We start from the raw sequence: 22,324 nt of genomic DNA on the forward strand, positions 1-22,324 counted from the left end.
TCCCACCTGAACCAAAGATCAGGGAGGTCGTTTTTGTAACAGTCAACATTGTAAAGAGGGGACCACCAACTTAGGTGCATTTTCGTTTGCAATAATTGTTGATTTCCTCGATGAAATTTTCAAAGTTGACACTACAAAGTGCAAAATATGTGTTTTAAACCAGGTGCACCATGGTGCAAAGAAGTGTACAAAGCATTCCTAAGAAAAACACCAGCTTTTAGCAAAATCTAAAATCTGGCGAGTTCAATAGGAATTTTAAGGTTTTTTCAGCAAGCATGAAAAAGACTCGCAGTCAAAACAAACACTTGTTTTTTTGCAGGCAGGTCGAGAAGTGAGGTGAAAAGTGTGATCCCATTCCATGCCCCCATTATCGGAAACTTATTTTCCATTCCCTCGTGTCTAAAAGGAGGAGTTAAACTAGGTGTAAAGGTGTTGCATGGGGTTCTAACATCACTTTTACATCTGATACCCACCAGAGAGTGGTGCCCAAATCCCAGTCCACCATTTTGGAGGTCTGCTTGGTTTCATCAAAAATGCTCTCCTTGGAAGCCCGTCATTAGTTGCCAGCGCAAACGGAACCACATCGTCACCCAATAAACCAGAATCGCTTGATGAACACAGAATCGGGTTTATTGCCAGGTAAGAAATTCATATATAATATAGTGAATACATAGGATTACAAATAAACATTCTTAAAAAAACAAACAGAAAGAAATGTTGTATTGTAGTAGGAAGTAGCAGAAGAACCATACCCTCTGTAGGTGTCAACAAGGAGAAACACAGGTTTACTTACAGAACATACAGGTACTGAAGTATTTCACACAAAGTAAGCCCAGGTTTGCACCTAACCTGAGTGGATCGCAGTCTATGAGCAGTGTATTGAGAAATCTTTGCTTTTCAGCATCATTTCATTTAAATGGCCAAATTAAGTCAAACAACCAGCTGTGAAGACAGTGAAAGGCAAATGAATGCATTTTGACATTACTTCTTGAGTGGGTATGTTACATGTCCACAGTCTCAAGCAGTGAGTCCTTCTGAAGTGGTGCCATCCATAACCTCCAATAAAGAAAATGAAAAAAAAACATAAAAACCATATCATGATCCCATTATTTTTGCCTGTAATTTGCAGACATAAAAAAATACCAAAGGCAGCGTAGAATTTTTATTCTGCGACGGACCATAAAGACGATGGGCCTGATTTACAAAAGCACGATTCAATCCCGTTCAAAAACCCTTTTGGCGCGTAGCACTCATGTCATGTCACTGTAGCTTCCATTGAGAGGCGGCATGTCCTTTTGCTGGTTTTCTGAACATCCAAAAGATATAATGCACTGTTGTCAAAGGCGGAAAAAATTCGGTTGAACATGTGCATTTGGTAATGGGAATGTCAGGTTGTGCCAAAAAGAGAAAGGGGCAATTTGTGGATATCCACTAATTTACCGGTAACTGTAATGTTTTCCATCCCATTGCAGATGCTTCTTGTTGTATTTAGTTTACATGTGCTGCTGTGGAAGGGCCACCATTCTGCATGTGGACTGCTTTCCTTTGTGCAACCATCAGTGTGTGGAATCCTTTTCAAAATGTTCAGTGTCCCCAGCTTTGCACACCACTCTGCCTAATCTGGTGGATAACCCCAGAACCTTTGCTACTCAGGTCCAGACTCCTTCTCTCATAATCTGATCAGCCCCAAGACATCGGTCACTCACCATTACCCAGACTTCTCGCCACCCTTCCTGATCCACTTACCCTTGCCTTACCTTCTCTGATGCTCTGACCCACCATCACATTTCTCCCCTTGCCCGGCAGTGCCCAATTCCGATCCACCACCGCGCTGCAGCGCACGCTGCAGCGCATGCTGCGCTGTCCCAGCGCATCCTCCTGCATGTGCGGTGGCACATCCAGGATTGGACATGTCTTACGAAATGACGTGCAACATGTTTTTCGCATGGTGACCACTGCGGACAAACTCAGTCCTCTCTTACCATGGCATAATGCATGGCCTTCTGATCACACTTGAAGTAATGTCAAGTAATGTCATCATGTTCTGCCGCATCCATAACTAGCCCAGACATGTTCATAGAACTATGACAGCAAAATCACTTCTTTAATCATAAACAAGACTTAGGATAAAAGGTTTAGATTCACACTGTACATAAACCTTTAAAAATAATTTGCTATTATCTCTTCTCATAAGTGTTGTTCCACGTGACAAGAAGACAAAACGCCTGTTAATTTGAGCATGTTCTGTTGGAAGAAAGTAACCTATACAAAATTACACAGCTTCAGAGGGAGAAACTGTTAGGATCAGGGAGCAAAAAACTTTACCTGCATTCCAGTTAAGATGTGATATGGTATGATAGGTTATTTATAACGCGCTTTATACCGAGAGGTTTCTAAGCGCGACCCAGGTCGAACCTGTGATGCTCTATTTTGTTTTGTTTCAAAGGCAAGCACGTTGCCCCTGAGCTATCCTCCTGATACTGGAATGTTACACAGGAGCAGCAGGCATGGGAGTCATTGTCATTCAATCATGAGACATTTTTAGAAATCAGCTCAATTGCGATCTTCACTGTTAACCTTGGAAAGTGTGATTCAATTTAATTGAGAACCTAGGTCTGAAGAAACTAAATAAATGGTCGACGAGCATTTAAGAGTGATTGCGGAAATCATCTTGGATGATGAACTATATACATAATGACCTCTTATAGCCACACCTGTGTGATTTCAGCAGTGACTCTAAGGTAAAATCTGACTGACTGCTGGAGCTCCTGAGGCATTAAGCAGAAGTCGCAAATCTTCTTCAAGGCAGCTGCTGGGATAGTGCTCCACACAACAGCTGAAGATTGTCATGTTCATTTCTCCTTCATTCTCGTCTGTAAGCTCTTCACATGGGAAAGAACCAAATGAACAACCTTGTCTTCAGGTACTTCCACGTGTCTTTAACCACGGCTACAAAAGGAGAATTCCCGGTCAGACTGAGCGCCATAGAAGCTATGCTGAATTTGGGAGCAATAAAGGAACACATTTAATGTAGATTGAGAGCTTTGCAGAGAAAAAAAAAACAAGATTGATTGGCAGCCTTTTTTTAAAAACCATTGATGGTGTTTAAAAGGAATAAACAGTAGACAATATCAGCAAACATCAGTGTGACAAGAGTAAAGCTAAAGCCTACAATTGAAATATAAGGTGAAGTTAGTAACAGAACTTAACAAGAATAAAATGGATAGAATAAATGGTGTTAATTTCAGATACAGTACGAGGGCCTCTATAAATATATTGTTAATTCCTGCAGGATTCTTGCACTCAGCACCTGTGAGGGCGCTCAGTACTTGAGCGGCATTAAGCAAATATTGTTATTTTTCAGTTTAGGAATCTGATCCATGACTGGCTATTTGGCTATTTGGGGAAACGTCCATACAGAATCTAATTAGCATGACATTTCGGTTGATTAACACCCACGGGAGAGGCTCCAGACAATCGGGCGGACAGATATGTGGCCCAGAAATGTCCACTAATGTGGGATGAATACGACAATAACAGTTCTGTCCCAGCCACCAGCACCTCTCTTACAGTGCCTCTGCCTTCAATTTGGCTAAATTCCCTCACAGGCACCATCATAGGTCCCTGGATTCCTGCTCCTCCCCCGTGCACCTCTTAATTGCCCTTGACTTATCTCCACTTGCTCCTTGACGTGGCATCTTCACCTCATGCTGACCACCGCCGACGTAGTAAAGAGACACAAGCCCAAGCTCCCCTGACTCCCCTGACTAGTTCCAATGGTGGCCATCTTGATTTGTAGTTTTTTTAAGACCAAGAATCATGTGCAATTCATGCATAGCGGATTACTCTTGAAAAGGGCATTGGTGCCTTAGATTTTTCCACAGGATGTTTATAGTGTTAACAGCCACGTATTGGGACTTTGCCATCCTGTACTGGACTTATGCCTTTGTCGAAGGCTCGAGCAAAAACCTGGATCTATAGGGCCATTATCGCCAGGCAAAAACTCCCAGAACATCCTGCAATGATCTAATGTTCTGCATCTCAGCTGTTTGCTTGTAGTATCAGGTCAGACATAACTCCCTCAGAAAATCACAACTTGACATCTGCCATGGGATCCTGGATATTTGTTATGGTAGGCTATGAGTCATCCGTGAATCTCACAATTTCAACTGGAGACTTCTTGGCAGGGTCAGTTGACAAAATCTCAATGTAGTTCCTGTGAGAAGAGAAGGTTTTTGACATTTAAACAGAAGACTAAGGGGCTGATTCATGGAATTATGTGTGCCGAAAAAACAGGCTTTGAACGCCATTCTGCTCGCAAATGCCCATTTGTGAAACAGGGATTTGCGGGCAGAATGGCGCACAAAGCCGGTTTTACGGCGCACATAATTCCAAGAATCTATATGTAAATGATCTGCAATAGGTAGCAAGGTGACTAGCACAGCGATCTAGCTCCTGCATGGAGAATGCTCTTTTTCTCATTCTCTGTTTTCTGCATATAGAAGGAACATGAAGACAGGCTAAAGGCGAACCGAAGTTAAGAGCTGAATATTAATAAGGGGACCTTTGTGGACTACATGTATGGCCTTAATTGCAATCCACTCTTTCATTGGTTGAACAGAGTGGGGGATGTGATCATATTTGGCAAGTTGGAACACCTTACAGGTTGCAGTGTTATGTAGCTGGTGCAGGAAACACAGGAAATAGTAAGGAAGATCAAAGTAAGAGATTGTGGCTTACTCTAGATGACAGAATACCAGCAACAGTGTAGTTATGGGAAAATGCCAGCAGTGGGGACAACCATCTTGAACATTTTTAAGAAGAGACGTATTTGTGACATGAGTCATCTAAGAAATCAACATTATGGGTCTTGTACCGGGCACTGTTGCCACTTGCGTGGCCTCTTGTCGCTCTGATGGGTCTGCAAAGGAAGGGGTGTTGCAGGGCTTGTTAGTGGTATTGAGAGGGAGAAGAGCAGGAGAGTTTTGATGTGTTTTGGGCAGCTTCAGTTTGGAGAAACCGGTCACAGAGCGTTGGTGCATTTTCAGTCGGCAGCTTTCATGTGGTGTTGAGATGTGATTGCATGTGGTTATCTTCATGTAAGATTTGGACTATCGCATACAGTTGGGGTCATGCGTTTATAGGGGTTCAAACAACCATACTTCCTGTCTTGGAGAAGTTTAGTTTAAATTCATGAAGAACTATCCAGTCATCATTGCTAGGACTCGGTTGGAGAAAGCAGGCTGGGAAACCCCAGAATAATCTGCCAGTTTGACCAAAAGCTTAGTGCCATCAGTAAAGTTATTCAAATGAGTGCTGTAAGACCAAACTATGTGTAGGCGTTGTAACAAATAAATGTTCAAATGTTAGGGACAAATAGCCAATCCCGGTGGGACTCTACATTTAACTGGTATTGTTGGTGATCTGATAGGTGACTGAGGCAATGAATTTAGTGTATCCGCAGGAAAGGAATTGATCCATTATAAGGGATGCTGACACATCAATATTTAATGCAATCTCCACAAATGGATGAACTGACCGATCGTATCAGACTCATGAGAAAAAGGTATAGCAGAATCAGGGTACCGACACCAACCAAGTCGACCACCCTCTGTAGATAATCAAGTGTTGCCATTATTTCCACTATCGTGGATTCAGCCCCTCTCAGAAACAGAAGGCCACATGGACCACCTTCAAGAGGTTTTGTGTATCTACAGATCCTGCGATTCCTAGAGGTCTGTCCATAGACATTGCCTGAAATGGAACATTAGAAATTAGAAAGTAAGCTACATACGATGGACCTACTTATTGACGCTATTTTTCAGCAGTGGCGCAACAATTGCTGTTACAGGAACTGATGACACAGTCCCCTGACCAGGAGAATTGACGACGGCTAAGCCATGAAAGATGGTTGGTGGGTAGCGTTTTAAAATCCATTGTGGACAAGAGTCTAATGGTGATTCAGGGCCCTTCCTCTGCTTTGTCAGCGCTTCACGATGTATTTCAGAAAGAAAAGTGACAGCGGAAGCATTGCAATGGTAAGCATCACTGTTCAGGTGAGATTCATAGTGTCACACATTTACTGGGTGCGAGCTAGGTTTGCCTTAGCAGAGGTGGGCTTCACAATCTCCAGTATGTTGTTAGCAAATCCCTTTTGGGGCAATGCAGCACCACCAATGAAGGGATTCAAACATTCCCATTGAGTGGAGGACATGTATACTCCATACTTAGTGAGATGGTTCAAATGGGTGCTTTGAAACACAGTTTACTTGATGTATAAGCACATTACAAATGCACAATAAATACATAAATAAATAAATAAATAAATATGTCTGCTGTTAAGTCTTGTTTCCTCAAGGCTCATTCAACATGTCTCTTAGTGCTTTTATCATCCACCTCAACAATACATCATTAATTGCCCTGCTGTTATGAGATAGCTCCCACACTTTAACTGGGATGATAATTATATAAGACACAGGGGAAAATTGTTCACGATTTCAGTAACCAATAACTTTCTCTCATAAATGGGACATGTAATTAAAGAAGGTCACTGAGTTAGAAAGTGCCAGTTGTTTGTAAATGTGTCTAATACATGTATGGTTATGACATGTGGACGTTTTTGCAATGGGAGTAAATCGAAGACAACAAGTCCAAAAATCAGTACAACCAACCAGTCGGGATTGAAGTGGTATTGAAGTAACACCTTGTTTGGTCATACGCATTTGGTCCAGAGTTTGTCCATTACTATAATTTAGTCCTAGATCTCTTTCTGTAGAGTGTAAGCCTTCCAAATCTCTCAGAAGACCTAGAGATAGCAGGGTACAGGAAACAGCTGCCCAGATGTTAATGTAAACAAGGATAACAAGGGAAGAACCATCATAGGTCCTTTGCACGTTGGCAATGTTAGCAAAGTTGATTGAGAAGTGTAAATTAAAAGAGGTGGGTTATATTCCGAAAGCAAATGCAAAGATAATGGCCTTAACTGAATGTGTAACGCCTCTCTACAAATGAGGAAAAGCCACCACAGAGCCATCACATTCCACTTTACAGAAGGGGGCGTGCAAGCAGCTGAGATAGGTCATTAACACAGAAATAGCACAGACACCTCTGATTAGCTTCACTGCATCTTTGTGTCGCAGCCACCTTGAGGGGTTAGGCTCCATTATTGTGTCCACTTGAACTCTTGCACTTTTGCATGTGATGTAACTACCTCTGTATCGCTTTCTATCAGGTAATTACTTCCTGCGCGTTCTGACCTGTACCCATAAACACTGTAACCAATCTCTTAAGCTTAAGCGCCTAGATACCTCTGGGTTTGGTGCGCTTTATAAGCAAAATAATAAATAATAAAATAACACACAGGTGCTAATGCCTGTCGTGGTGACACCCAGTTCCCGTAGAACAGCCTTTGAACTTCTTGTGAACTACCTTGTACTATTGGTGTCAGAGACAGAATAGAAAGTCCAGGGTTCACTTTCCAACAGCTGTACACAATGAGAATTAGACTTAATTGGACTTAATCCAAAAGAATGTAGCCTCCCGCATACGTGACATTAAGCAATGTCTGATGTCTGCATTATCAGCAATCACTCATTTTATTACATGATATTACTTTGAAAGGAGCCCCATGGTGATCATTTGCTAACCCCACCCCACTCCACCTGTCATTAATGGTCAAAAGTGCTGCACACCTTCATGTTTAAGTCATCATACTGTTGCCCGTGAGCTTGCACAGACCATCCCATGCACTGCCTCAGCAGTGGTTCAACAGCAACAAAGACGAGTTTCTCAACACAAAAAACATTGAACTGCTACCAATTGCACAGCAGGAGTTGCCCCACAAGACAGGAGGCCTACCTAATCCCAGTGCAGTACATAGGTCAGAAGTAACATCACTGGCCATGAATGGCAGATATGCTGAATGATATACTTGTATGTGCGTGTTTATATATAGAGAGGGATGGTCTAGACGATTATTTGAATTGCAATAATGGGAGACGACGACACGCTTCTTCCAATTTTCTCATGGTTGGTCTTGATTTGCATGCGTGGCCCCCAACCAGAAGAAGTGGGAGTCTTTTCTGGGTAGCAAGTTAGAGGAAATTCAAGAAGGAAAAAAAACAGTTATCTCGATAAAAAAACACATATATATATATAATAGAACATTGTTACAAGACAGATTGCGCAACAAAATGGACCGTCAAATGGACAACACTTGCAAGTCCAAACGCATATAATACTCTACTAGTTACTTAATTGTAAGCCAAAAAAGACACATATTGGTAAGGGGGTTTAGTGCATGTAAATTTTAGTGAAAAACACATTTCACTGGGTGGTATGAAAACGATGCCACCTATATTTTTCCTGGTGCAGTACAGGTCATATTCGCCATAAAGGTCACCCTATTAGTAGTGCGTCAATGCCACCCGGTTATAACCTCTTAACTTGACTGGAAGCCATACTTGCCATGATGCCGTGTAACAACGCGCATCCAAGAATCGAATCAGAAGGATCATAACAAGCAAGGACACTTCTAATTCGGTTCCCCGAAGGCCAATTCACAGAAGTGTTTAACTATGACCGAAAGCTCAATTATTGAATTTAATCACATTTGTCAGAAAGTTCTTCTGCTTTAGAAATGAAATACAGATGTGAAAGGAATGGGTGCTTGTGTCAATTGTGGGCAATTCTTCTGCATTGACAAGGTTGGGGAATCCGATAAAGTCCATCCTTCCATGCTGGGTCAGATTGAATGTATCCAGTTCTGATCCAAGTGACTGTGCATTTCCTTCTTCAATGACCATGGTCCAAAAAGATTAAAAGTCCAGTAGTAAGCCCTTTACCATGCCATAGTGGCAAACCAAGGAAATAAACAAATGATAGGTAACAATGCCAAAAGGGATCATTTATGTGGTGCACAATCCACCCAGAATTTCCCTTGACGCTAATACCAGAAAGTACCATTGCCTAGTTAAGGTCATCCGTTTAGCAGACTTTGAATGGATTAAAGCTTGGGTCAGCAAGCCGGGATTTTGAGTAGTGACCCCCAGGCTAAACACAACTTTTTGCTTCAGATTACACAACTTAGTGAGTCAACCAGTTCATGCTCTTCATTTGCGTTTGTTTGCATGGCCCCATTCTCACCACTGTTCTCCTCTATCTGTAAGCTGGTTCTTGGATCGTGCTCAGTCCTCCTTTAGTGCAGGTTTAGAAACGGCATGGTGCACCTTTCCGCGATGCCCTCAAGAGTTAGGTCCAAATTATGAGGACTCTGTTTCAGAAACATTGCATTTTTTATGGACATTTGTGGAGCACCAATGAACAATGTTGAGGTTCCCCCTCAGATGCCAGTCACCTTTGGCCAAGCCTGTTACAGAGATGATCTGATTTGAGCAATGCTTTACTCACAACAAAACCCCAAAATACACCACATGTGAGAGAATCGTTAATGAGAAAGGAGAGACCAATTTAACAGAAACAATGTGTTGTGCCTATTGGAGGATGCTGGTGATGAAAGCAAATGTGTCATGCTGTCACAATTACTGTTCTACCCTTCAGACTTCCCATATCCTCTTGCCACATGCCTCTATTGCTATATTCTGTCCAAATCATGGTTAGACCTTGCCACAAAATGGGCTTTTCCGCCCCTCCCAATTTGGTCAATCTGCTCCTGCCTTCCTTGACACAACCAATCCCTTCTACCCATTGCTGGCCTGCCTCCAATATCTGACTTTTCGAGGTGCACCTACTCTCCGAGAAGAGAAGCAGTTGGACGAACGACAGAAATCGTCGACGAATGACAGAAATCGTCGACGATCATTTCTGACATTGCACCATTCTTATTCTGAGAGAACATTTTCCCTCTGTAGGGTTCAGAGATATATGTGGTATATAAAAGCAACCCTGGCCCACTAATAAAGAATCAGGAAATCAGCTTTTGGAGCACAGGGTTCACTTTTAAAACAAGACTTTCATTGAACGATAGGAATACATTAAAGGCACCGCCCACATTTTGGATTTTCAGGCCCAACGGCTGAAGTTGTCTGACACATTTATAGAATAAAAGACTTCTCAGACAGTAGTGAGCTTTTTCTGTAACTGCCTGCATATAAAATCACAGGTGCTCTGACATGAAGAAAGAGATCCCGTGAACCTTCCCACCCCAAAATTCCATTGATTTGACACTTCTCGTTCGAGAGGTCTAGAAACATTTGTTTAAAAAATGTTTTGCCTTTGTTGTGAGTCTCTAAATATTGTCCAAGTCTGAGCATTCCAGTTCCCTTTGTATGTAACAGTCTTCGTTGAATTTGGAAGGAACTGGCTCTCGTTCGGTTACTCTTGGATGTGATGCTATGAAGAGGAATAAGTGACCCAGGAACAAACCAAGTACTCAGCCCTGTCCTTCGCACAGGGATGGGTGACAATGACTGATATAGTCCATTTACAAAAATACTGATCAGAGAAATGTACTTAGCAAAGCATCAAGTCCTCTCTCCCCAAGTAGGAAACGATCCATGAACGTAGTTCGCAAATGTCGAGACCCTCCATGATTGTGCTACTTCTTTGTCATCAAATTTAATTTCTAGTAAAAAAAATAGTCACCAGGGTTATCTTTCAGTGTGAAATATAAATTGAATCCCTAAATTAAACCTTCAGTGTATTGCTGAATGCTACCAACCAACTCAGTCCAACTTCCAATCGACTGCATACTGGGCGTATATCAGTGGAAGTTTTTGCTCTTGTTTGTTCTTTGATACCATTTTTGATGTGAAGGGATAATGCATTTGTACTCTCAATTTCAAACTGTCACCTCAGTCTTGCTATTGGTCACAAAATACGGCTGCGGAGGCAAGAAATGTTGGTTCCGTGCAGGCATTTGATCGCTTGCAGGCTCCATTGGGCAGTGCTTCTTGTTTGCATATGCCTGCCGTCGGAGGGTGTGTTCGTTTTGCTCCCAGCTTTTCACGTCAGTGCTGTATGCCAGAGGGTGACTGTGTGGGTTGGTGATTTTTGACTTCTGACCATTTTGTTTCAAAGTCCCCGTATCAGGACTATAAGATCTCTCTTGATCCACGCGGACTGGGTGGAGAGGAAGGCTCCCCTTGGCCGCTAGTTCAGCAAGGTGTCTGCGTTTGGAGTAGAAATCATCATTGCCTTTTTCAGCTGTTGGGAATACAAATAGAAAATAAAATGAATCTTATGTTAATGGAAGTGTAAGGATTCAACAATGCTCATTATATTTTCTCAAAAAAAGCAGTAGAAAATCACTCTTAACATAATCTAGATATTACAGGCAATTGTTTAAGAAAGCATAATCAGACAAATTAAAAATAAATATGCAAATGACTCATACACTCTTTCTTGTAGTTCTTCATGTTCATCCCTTCTTACTACTGTTTGGTAATTGCTCTATCTGAGCCAGGGGGTCATGATTATTTGCACATAGCCCACCACTCCAATTCTCCGATTCGTGGTACTTTCCAAAGCGTTTGAGAAACAGTCCAGGGTGCTGTTCACTGGACTTTATTGTAAACCCCTCATCATATGGCAGCTTACCATGACTTTGAAGTGTGAGGGAAAGAAATTCAACAGACAAAACATGCATTGACCCTCATCCTACCAGACAGATACTAGAATTTGGAAGCATCTTCAATTGGTTGTTTGAGGAGCAACACCTTTAGTCGGAATAAAAAGAGCTTCTGCTTCAGGTTTCAGGACCTCCCTGTTTTCCGGATTTTTTGCAAAGGTACAAGACGTTCAATTAAAGGTGATCAGAAATGCTGTTAGCAGGGACCATTCGTCGTTTTGGTGGGAGTGGTGGACATGGACTGGCTAGAACAACTAACCTTCAGCTAATCATAGTGGACAAAGAATTATGACCACCTAATGAGTTGTCCCTTCTCACCAATCAGGGTGAGCACAACATTGCTACTTTCCGATTTGCCAGAAATGTTAGCCTCCCTGATTTTGCGGAATTTCTCTCAAATCAGAGATGATGTGTAGATGAGGAAGAGCACATGTATTAGTGTGGCAGCCATTTTAGGTTTGGGTTGTCACCAATTACCAGATTGTTCATACATTGTGGCCCAGTGAATGGGAGTGTTGAATTAAGTTGGTGACAGTGCGTTAGCATAGCACCTAGATGACAAGGCTGGTAGTTGATGAACAAAGTATGCAGTGGTGAGTCAGTCTTCTAAATTGAGTGCGGGGAATCAAAACTGCAGTGCTACATCCTGGCATAATGGCATCTGGGCAGTTGAGTTTCATTAAGAACATTGTTATTGCCTTGGGGACAATACTAACGTGCCCTAAGACTGCAATTACTCTGCCTGAGAGTACCTTCGAGATTATCATTATTGGGGTATTTATTGAGCTTCGACCTAGCTTTGGGAAGCAACGCAGCACTTTACAATCACAGGGGGGAGAACACAGTGAGGGAAGCAGGGACCTAACAGCTGAGGGTGAAGGTGGGCAATTGACAGCCACAGATCTAAAGCAAGCAGGGCAGGAGATGGTGGGGAGCAGATCACTGAGTCTCAGGTGTGATGGAGAGTGCAGCGTGTATGGAGATTGTGCTGGAGAAGCGGCAGACCCACAACCTCTTTAGGGTCAGTATTAATAAGAAGTTGAAAAGACTTGATGACAGTTCGGCCTCAGATGATGCACATTTGGAGAACATTGAGCAAGGAATTAGTGCAGGTGAAGATGTCATGGTTTTGTTGCAGAGTCAGGAATATAATGTCAGAGTCTAGCAGAAGACCTGGAAAACAGAAAACAGAGGAATACTCTATGCCTCTATAGGCCAACACAAATAGCTTAAAGCTAAAATACAGCCAGGTTCATGCACACCTGTTTGGTTAAGGTGTTTGGTCGCCCTTCTGACTGCCACCTTAATAGAAAATGTGTGCATTGGGTGGACAAAGGTAAAGCCGACACTGAGTAGTGCAGGAATCCGAGGAACCCTTTTCTTCTTGCTGCTATATTATCTGCAGGTACATCTAATTCACTACACAGTTAGAATAACACAGACAGCTACTTTTCTGAATCAAAACCATAATGCTTTTTTTTTTAAATTTAATTTGAGTACTTTTCCTTATTAAAGATAAAGACATATGTCAGGTACTTTTTTCAATGTATGTCTACTAATCTGCGTGTGTTTGATTGGCAGAGCACACACATGTTCCCTGTTACTCCTTCTTTTGTTTCAGCCTTTTCTGACGGGTTGTTTGGATTGCAGATAGGCCATAGTAGGTGTTTCTTTCTTTTTTTTAAAATGGAGACTAGATACTTGAGATCTCAATCCTAGCAGATATCATGCATATTGAGCAGGAACCCAAGATACAAATTGTTTGGAGTTCAAGCAATAAACAGATTAAGCATTTTAATTTTTTTAATCTGTGTTATGAATTAGTATTGATTATGTTTAATTGAGAATGTGTTTCTCTTTCTTTCTGTTTTCTCTTCAGAATGATAAATATTGTTATCTATTCAATTCAATCCATCGTTTGAAATCCTGGTGTTACTACTGGCTCTGGCATTTTTACCAGACCGACTCATTCCGGGTCTGCCAGGAGCGACAGTGAACTACCGGCAGGTCTGACATGCCGGGATTTCAGGCCCCTAACGGCAGAGAAATTACTGAATCACTGGAACCATTTCACAACAGTAGTGGTGATTCAGTAGTTCCCAGGGACTCCGTTGAATGGGAGCGTACCACCGTTGCCGGCACCCATAGAATCGGTAGTAGAGGCGGGTTATCGTCAATCTCGTAATGAGGACCAAATTGTTCTTTATATAGCATTTCCGCATTCCTGTTGCATACATGTGAAAAGCAAGCCAGAGTCTCTTCAGATCGGAGTATCTGGCTAAAGTGACAGAAGGTAGGCCTAAGGCCTTCGTCGCACTAGTCAGGTGAGATTTTTTTAAGAAAGGGAGTAATCTGATTCTTTGAGGGTCAAAGAGTTGGTGTTTGCAGCAAAGGAGGCATTGGTGATGGACATAATTAGAGGAATGAGAGGTTCTATGCATTGTTTGACCAGGGTGGCATGGCAGATATCACCTTTGCATCATGAGGGTTTGAGGCCTTTCATGATGTTGGCCAGATAAGATTCAACGATGGGATTGAGACAAAAGAGATGTGTGTAGTTGGGGGAAATGTTAGAGGGCATTGTGGCGGGCTGCAGGCAATGATATCTGCGTTACCTTTGATTTTACTTCGTAGTTCAGCGATTTTGCCTGTGAAAGCATCTTGCATGCTGCTGCACCAGGTATTATCTTTGGTGACAGTCGATGGGGGTGCATTGAGGGAACCACACTCGCGAAGGATGATAAACGGTTTGCGTGAACTTGAGGATGCTTCCATTATCCTGGTATTATGGGAGTTGTATTCATGAGCTGTAGTGTCATGAATACAAATGGTTAGGTGGAGCGCTAAAGGACTTCACCAGTGCCTAGGCCAAAAAGTGTCTGGGTCATGTCTCTGTAGAAAATCAGCACAAAGACAATGCTTCAAAGAAAACAGAGATGGTAACAACTATTTTCCTTACCAAAACGGATAAAACAAAATCTAAAGTTGATAAAACAGTTAAGGATACTGCTTACAAAAAAGTTAAAACCCACATATATTTACAATTAATTCATTTTGTCATTTGTGTAGCGCCTTTCACCATAATTATGGTCCCAACACGCTGTTGGTTGAACGCCCTCGATGGGACCAAAGTCCAAAGCATGGAAACAATTTGGAGGTGCTATTATGCGTGTGTCCATGTCAGTCATTAGAGTTGTGAGTGGGTGGCCAGGACCCTGTTAGTCACCCATGTCTGAAAGGCATGTCAATGGGTGAAAGGAAGAAAGGTATACTATGAACTAAGCAGGAGGGTTGTGTTGAGGTGGATAGAGAATTATGTGAGTAGCAAATGTTCACATTTTTTGTCATGAAAGGTAGCTTCTTTCTTATGGCAGAGGTGTTGTACAATAGTGTTTGTGTTGTATATGAGTGCTGGGGTGTATGGGAGTTACGCAGGTGCGGAGTGAGAGAGGAAAATATGGGTTAGTTGTACAAACAACAATGTCTATTCCCTGGATTGACTCCATGTGAAAAGTGCAGTGGTTAGTCTCATATGCATTATAAGTCTGATAATTAAATACATGTATATACTCACCCTGTGAGTGAAATTTTGATTGATAGGTTGTCAACCTCAGGTCCTTCAAGTTTCAAAACAAAGAAAATTGCCAGCTTACATGTCTATTTGTGGCGGCATTGCCTACCGTCAAATACTTTGGAGTTACATACAACGGTGACTACAAAATAAATGGCACTTGTAAATAATTAGCCTCCTACAAATTGATCCAATATCTTAACCTAAGGTACTCGATGCAGTGCCCACCCTCAGAGCCTAATTGAGTGCAATACATGGATGCTCTAAGGATTTTATCTTGTGCAAGTTACTGGATACCCTCTTGGGTCCTCCGTACAGGTTGGCAGGGAACATTAATGCCTATGTTAATATTTACATGAACATCTCACAAGAAACCAGGTGTGACAAAGTCCCTTGTTGGGTACTGAGCACCGAAACCCATATGCTTCAAGATGGCAACACCAGGGGATGCATCTGGAAAAATCCCTGTACCACTGCGCTGCATGTCAACAGAATAGCAGGGGCCAGCCACATTTGAACTACAACAACCATAATCTCCCTGAAGTTAAAGCATGCAACAGAAACCCTAGCCTCCCAGGTCAATCTCCAGACTCAATATGACACCTTTAGGGACCGCCCTGAGGTGAATTTGTTAGTCAGGGGCCTGGGCATATCCCTTGTAGAAGTAGGACCTGGCCTCTTTTAGGGGCAGATAAAATATACCTAAGACCTCAATACAGGGGCCCTCAGAACCAATCGGAAAAATAAGGGTGCACCTTTAAGGGAATCATGGAGCTGTAGTCTGCGGAGTCAGCAGTACCTGCACACTCAGCACCCCTTGCAGGTGCAAGAATTGCTCCTAGGTCCACAGAGAAGGGGACATGATTTAGGCTGAGGACCTACCAAGCAATGCCAATACCAGCAAACTGAAGTGGAAGTTGGGAACTCCAAGAAAGGGGAAAAAACCCAGAGGCTGTGGTCCAGAAAAGTCGTTATACTCAACCATTCCAAGAGAACTTAAACTCCCAACTACTCTATATCAAGTCCACTTAAACTCCCAACTACTCTATATCAATGGTGAGTCACCATTTCTTAAAGAGAGGCTGGAAATCAGGGCCAAGGACATATATTAACCCACACTTTAAGTCAATTACAGTGGGGACTTGGAGGAAGAAGGCAAGTGGCTGAAGCAGGAATAGAAGGAGTATGAAGAGAGTTGGAGCGTGACAAGAGGAAGGAGTATGAGGCTTGACGAGGCTGGAGAAGCATGGTAAAGTGAGAGGAGGTAGAGGGGGACGTTACTGGAGAAAAATGGGGTGGGAGATTTATTGAAGGAAGTTGAGAGAATAAGAAGAAAGTGGAGGAGAGTAAGGATGAGGTTGTATAGTATAAGAAGGGTGTTGCAGAGTTCAAGGGGCAGGTCCGTCAAAGTTAAGGAGAAGCTGCAGAATTTAAGGGGAATGAAAAAGAGGTTAAAGTATTGATTGCAAAGATGAAGGGAGCGACTGCAGAGTATAAGGAGCAGATGGAAGACTTTAAGGCAGAGGTGGGAATATTGTTGAATAAGGTCTGCCAAGCTAAGAAGAGAGCCTGGAAGTTGTTGTATGCAGAATGTAAGTTGATGAATACATCAAAGGAGTTTAGAAAGAAAAATGTTTTGTACCTGTAGGATTAAGGAAGTGACAGAGGAGGAGGGTGGTGCTCTAAGGAGTGAGGAAAGGAAGTGATATTGTGGGAAGAGTAGTAGGATGGGCTCGACTCGAAGGAGCAATGAAGTGTAATAATAGAAGGGTGGCCCTAGAAGTAGCACAGAAGTGACAGAGGAAAATGTTTGTGCTCAAAGGAGAGAGAAATGGATGGAAAGTAAAGAGGAGGGTGGTGCTCAGAGGAGAAAACTAGGAGCACAATACAGGGAGGAAGGTGGGTCCCAGGTGCGCAAAGAGCCTCAGTGGGCAAGAGCGAGGCACAGGCCCTGGAGGTTCAAACATATGGAGTGCTGAAGCAAGGGTCACAGGGAGAGAAGTGCACAGCCAATAGAGAGGGAGGAGGAAGGTGGACAGGAGAGAGGAGGATATCAAGAGAATGGCCCTCCTTGACAGTCTGCCTCTTTCTGGGATAACAGAATGGCCCAGAGCCCAGGATCATCCACGACAGGCTGGAGTCCAAACTCCTGGACCACAGGACCAATGGCCGACCGACCGGATGTACTGACTGGGACCCACTATCTGGGTATGGAGATTCCTGGAGCCCTCACCACAGGACTAAGGGCATTTTGTTTTGTTTTAACATTTTTGTTGGACTTTGACACAAAAAACGTCTTTACTTTGGCACGTTTGGTTAAACTGGGGTACCAGAGCACCTTTTTAGGAACCCTGAGGAAGTTTGGAACATTGAGCAACATCATCGTAGACAATGGAGGGAGGATTCCTTTTATGTTGCCCCACTACCCGAGCAGCCACCCCCCCCCCAGTTCTGTATTTTGGTTACCCATTCAATGTCTTACAGAGACGTCCGATCCAATTGTGCCTATCAGTTTTATTAAGAAAATCCTCAAACAAATACTTTGTTTTGTGTTCTCTGTTTTGGTTACCCGGTAGTTCATGCTCACACAGGAAAGCATTAAGAAAATAAATGGATGCTTTAAAGGCAGCAACAATGCAATCATAACTCACCCTATTATAAATGTGTCGTAAAAAACAGAAAAGAAAAAAAAACATTTCCCATAACATCTGTACACTACATGTTTTACATGTTGCTATCATTCATGATAAACAAAACAGTTTTAAAAACAATCATACATGTAATATTGATTTAACATTTACATTAAAAAAACGCACAGGGGTTATAATGCTAAAACCCCCATTAATTAATTAATTAACCATCCTAGCAAAAGTTGAAAAATACACATTTCACTGAAATAATACAAACTCAAATTGACTACACCGTCCAAAGTAGGGCTTCATTACGAGCTTGGTGGTAGCAGTGCCTCTATGGGAGGCACGTCTACCGCCAAGCTCGCTACCGGCCCCACCACCCGCGAATGGGCAATTACCGGCCCATTACGGGTTGAATGGCCCGCTAATTGCCCATTCGTGGGTGGCTGTATGGCCGTGCTCCAATCCCCATTCTGCCCCATAGGGCAGAGTGGGGACGAAGAGCATGGATGCACCGGCACTGTTGATAACGGTGCCGGTGCATCTGCGGGTCTCCCTCGCGGGTGCCGCACAGCCCACCAGGTCAGACCTGGCGGGCTGTCAGGCACCCAGGCGGGAAACTCGTACTATGGTGGTACGGTATGAACGGTGCCGGTACCATTCATACCGTACCGCCATACTTATAATGAGGCCCGTATAAGTATCACTACTTTCACAAAAACTAACCGGTCAATGACAAATGTTGGATTACAATAGCTGTTAATTAAACACAAGCATAAAAAGCAACATATTCACACAAAATACAAATATAAAATAACAGCCAAACAATTGAACACACTTGAAAGCCTCAACAAACATTGTTAAAAAAAGAACATTAACCAAAAGTAGGATTAGTTAAGGTCATATCATTTTTGGTTTAGAAGTAGGGTTATAGTTTTGTTGGTATCTCGTCCTTTTGTCAGTAGTATCCTTAACTGCTGTTAAATTGTATTGATGTTGATTTCAAGAACTAAATAGTATCAGTATTTCAAAAGAACTGAATAGTGTCAGTATGTCATAGCATGTTTTCTTTTTCATCAAAGTACAGCTTTTCCCTTTTTAATACAGTCCACTACACAATTTTGAATCTTTTAAACCTTTGTGCATTAAAACTTAGACAGGGGGCCTCATTACGAGGCGGGCGGTAAGGGGTTAGCGGCACCGGTAGGGGCACCGGTGCCGGTAATCCCTTACCTCCCTACTACGAGTTCCCTTTGCAGGTCCTCCCTTAACACCTGGTTATACCAGGCGTTAAGGACAGGACCCGCAAAGGGACTTTAGAGCTAATAACGGTACAGCAATTTGCGGTACCGTTATTAGCGCCTTCCCTATTCCCATTTGAGCCCTCTGGGGGCTCAAATGGGAATGGGGAAGGGCCCTGGTGAATGGGGAATTACCGGCCCCGCCAACCTTGGAATGGGGCGGTAATAGCTCCATTCACCAGGGCGGAGTCGGTAAGGTTTTGGAGGCAGCCATGGCGCTAATAGCGCCATGGTTACCTCCAACCTCGCAATGAGGTCCAGGGACTTAGAAAGTTACCCATTCAATTATGGAAATGAGTTATTTTACCAATGAAGCCTTTCTCAAGGTAGACTAATGGTGCGGTATGAGATAGCGAATGTGTTATCTAAATGTGTAGAGATATCGACGGAATCATCTCATTGTGCTTGTTGTCTGCATTGTATGAACCTGGTGCCACTTCTCGCCAGCCAATACTTTTTAATGTGAAAGCCTGCCAATCAAGTTGTACTAATCGCGCCTTAAAACCCTTGTGTACAGGCCTGTTATAAATGCCATATCATATCTTAATAGTTTTCCCACCGGGCCATACATACATGCATTTCTAGATTTCTAATGCCTAAATACAGGGCCAGAATGCAAAATAAAAACCAGAAATGGACTAGCGTCTCTCGGATGGCGTAAGGTATGTTGCCTGTATGCAGGGCTTTCCTTTTCCATGACTAACACTCTCTACCAGTCCTCCTAGACTAGGGGCGCACAGCTCCAGTCGTTTAGGATTTCAAAAATGAACATTCTTTTGAGACATTTGCATCTATTGGATGCGTCATAGGAAATCATTTGCCTATTCATTAGCTTCAGCAGTAGCACTTAATCCTGAAGTGCCTTCCATTTCCCTGGTGGGGATTTTCATTTCCGGCAATCTGCAAATACCTCTCCTGTTGCGGCTTCTTGAACACTCCCACTTAACGACTCTTTCAGAAGGAAGTCAGGAAATGACCAGTGTCTGTGGAATTAATTTCCTCCAGTGGGGGGAACTAATTGCCTAGATTGTTGAGAGTGATCAACTGATTCTAGGCTTCTGAAGACGAGCATGATTGCCTGTTCAGGTGGCCCTAATGGGGTCATTCATTTATACTAACTCTTAAGGTACCACAGCCAAACTATATTTTTCTTTTTCATACATTCTGTTCCCTTTTAAATACACTATTCCGCTGCATTGATTTACTATGAAAACATATAGGCATTGGGTCATTATTTTCATGTATTTCGTGATGAATCAATGTTAGTTTCTTGGTGACATTAAATACATTCCTAAAGAAATCTAGAATCAGTGCAGCCAAGCCCTCAAAGAGAGTGTATTCTCTCTCTCTTTCTCTATCTCTCTTCTTCCCTCTCTTTCTCTCTCCCTCCCTCTCTTTCTTTCTCTCTCTTGTCCTCCCCTCCTTCTCTCTCCCCCTCTCTCTCTCTCTCTCCCTTTCTCTTGTTTCTCCTTCTCTTTCTCTCCCGCTCTATCAATCTCTTCCTCCCTCTCTGTCTGTCTGTCTCTCTCTCTCTCACCCTCACTCCTTCTTTTTTGAAATTTATTCCCACCATGTCTCCCCATAAAAGAAGCATGAGACAGGAATCTCTGATTACCAAGTTGCACGCGCTCTATCAAATTGACTGAGGGCACATAGAAGACAGACATTTGGGTGTATATTTATATTTGTAATTGTGGTTTTCCTAAAACGAGATCCTTTATAGGCAAGTTTACACAGCACAGCCCCACCCACGAACCACCATTGGAATTTCCCCTCCAGTTCAGAGCCAGATAGACAATGCAGTCTTACTGTGAATATGATCTGACATGTCGAGCTTTTGCTCCAGGAACACATACCTTGCTCCAGGAACACATACCTTTCTATAGCAGTGATAACTTATACATAGTACTTTTCATCCCAGAATGATGGTACTCAAGAGGTTGCAGTCATACTTCACCCTTATTAGGCATCACCCCTGCAGTATAACCTGAAACCTTATAGTGACATAACCTGGCACCACATGTGAACTGGTAGAGCGCACAGTCACCCCCAGAGGGGTATCTTGGTACTACTGTGTGATAACAGATGTTTATTGTTATCTAACTCAATGGTACACCTTTTGCCGACCTCGGAAGGATGAAGAGTGCACCTGCCTGGATTAGAACATGTGCCCATGAGGTCAAACACTGACCCCTGTATTGCATGTAATATTATACTGAGCCACATACCTGGCTTGTAGTTGGAGCAATGGGGCCATTTGAGAAAAAAGCAATAAGGTTATGGTGCTGGGAGCTATACCGAAAAGTTCACCTGAGAATCTGAATCACTGAGCAATGCATTAGAGTACGCAAATTACATCAACAGAATGCTTATTGTGCCATCAAACTATCTTTGTCTTATAGGGCATTGCTTTGTTATACAAGCTTTAACACCTCAAGATTTAGAGAGACTATGAACACATTTGCATACCCATAATGCATTGACGAGTGGCTCTAAAGTGAAGGTAAACATCCAGTGGTGGCTAATGCATGGCACTGTGGAGTGTGTCACTTAGCCGAAATGTCCCATTCACTCACATCTGAGGTTGAAGGGTGTGTATGCTTTTATAATTTCCCCATTACATACATAGGGCCTCATTACGACCCTGGCGGAAGACCATGGTGCTAAGTTACCGACTCTGCCATGGAGAAAGGGGGAATTACCACCCCATTACAAGGTTGGCAGGGCAGTAATTCCCCCTTCCTCCATGGCCCTTCCCCATTCCCATTTTTGCCCCATAGGGCTCAATGGGAATGGGGAAGGCGCTAAGTACGGTGACGCAAATTGCGGCACCGTAATTAGCACCAAGGTCCCTTTGCGGGTTCCTACTTTAACGGCTGGCCTACATCAGCCATTAAGGCCGGGTCCCGCAAAGGGACCTCGTAATTAGGCGATAATAGGTTAACGGCGGCGCAGCCTTTTACAGCGCCGTTAACCCATTAGCGCCTGGGTCATAATAAGGCCCAATATCTAGATATCACACTATTAATATTTATACAATGATCAGTGTTGGGTGATATTACAATCAACAATCTCTTTAATCAGTAGGAGTATGGATGAGAAGAATAATGTAGCATAGAATAAACTTTATGTGGGTTCAATGAAATGCAATGATAGGAAATTAATGCAGCACAGAAATAATACTTTTGTGTGTTCAATCAAATGCAATGTAATCACTCTTTCCCCATGATAC

At 42.8% G+C, this 22,324-nt stretch overlaps 1 protein-coding gene across 4 annotated transcripts in view; it reads right to left on the minus strand.

The window, feature by feature from the left end:
• Positions 1 to 608: 608 nt before the first annotated feature.
• SHISA9 (shisa family member 9) overlaps positions 609 to 22,324 on the minus strand; it is a 1,679,367-nt gene continuing 1,657,651 nt past the window's right edge. For all 4 annotated transcript variants that reach the window (XM_069645589.1, XM_069645587.1, XM_069645586.1 and 1 more), the window contains one exon: positions 609 to 11,163. In XM_069645589.1, the coding sequence (XP_069501690.1) occupies positions 10,799 to 11,163 (365 nt within the window). In that variant the 3' untranslated portion in view covers positions 609 to 10,798. The remainder of the gene's footprint in view (positions 11,164 to 22,324) is intronic.

The sequence above is a fragment of the Ambystoma mexicanum genome, chromosome 2p, assembly GCF_040938575.1.
Source record: "Ambystoma mexicanum isolate Mex_15411 chromosome 2p, UKY_AmexF1_1, whole genome shotgun sequence".
Taxonomy (NCBI): Eukaryota; Metazoa; Chordata; class Amphibia; order Caudata; family Ambystomatidae; genus Ambystoma; species Ambystoma mexicanum.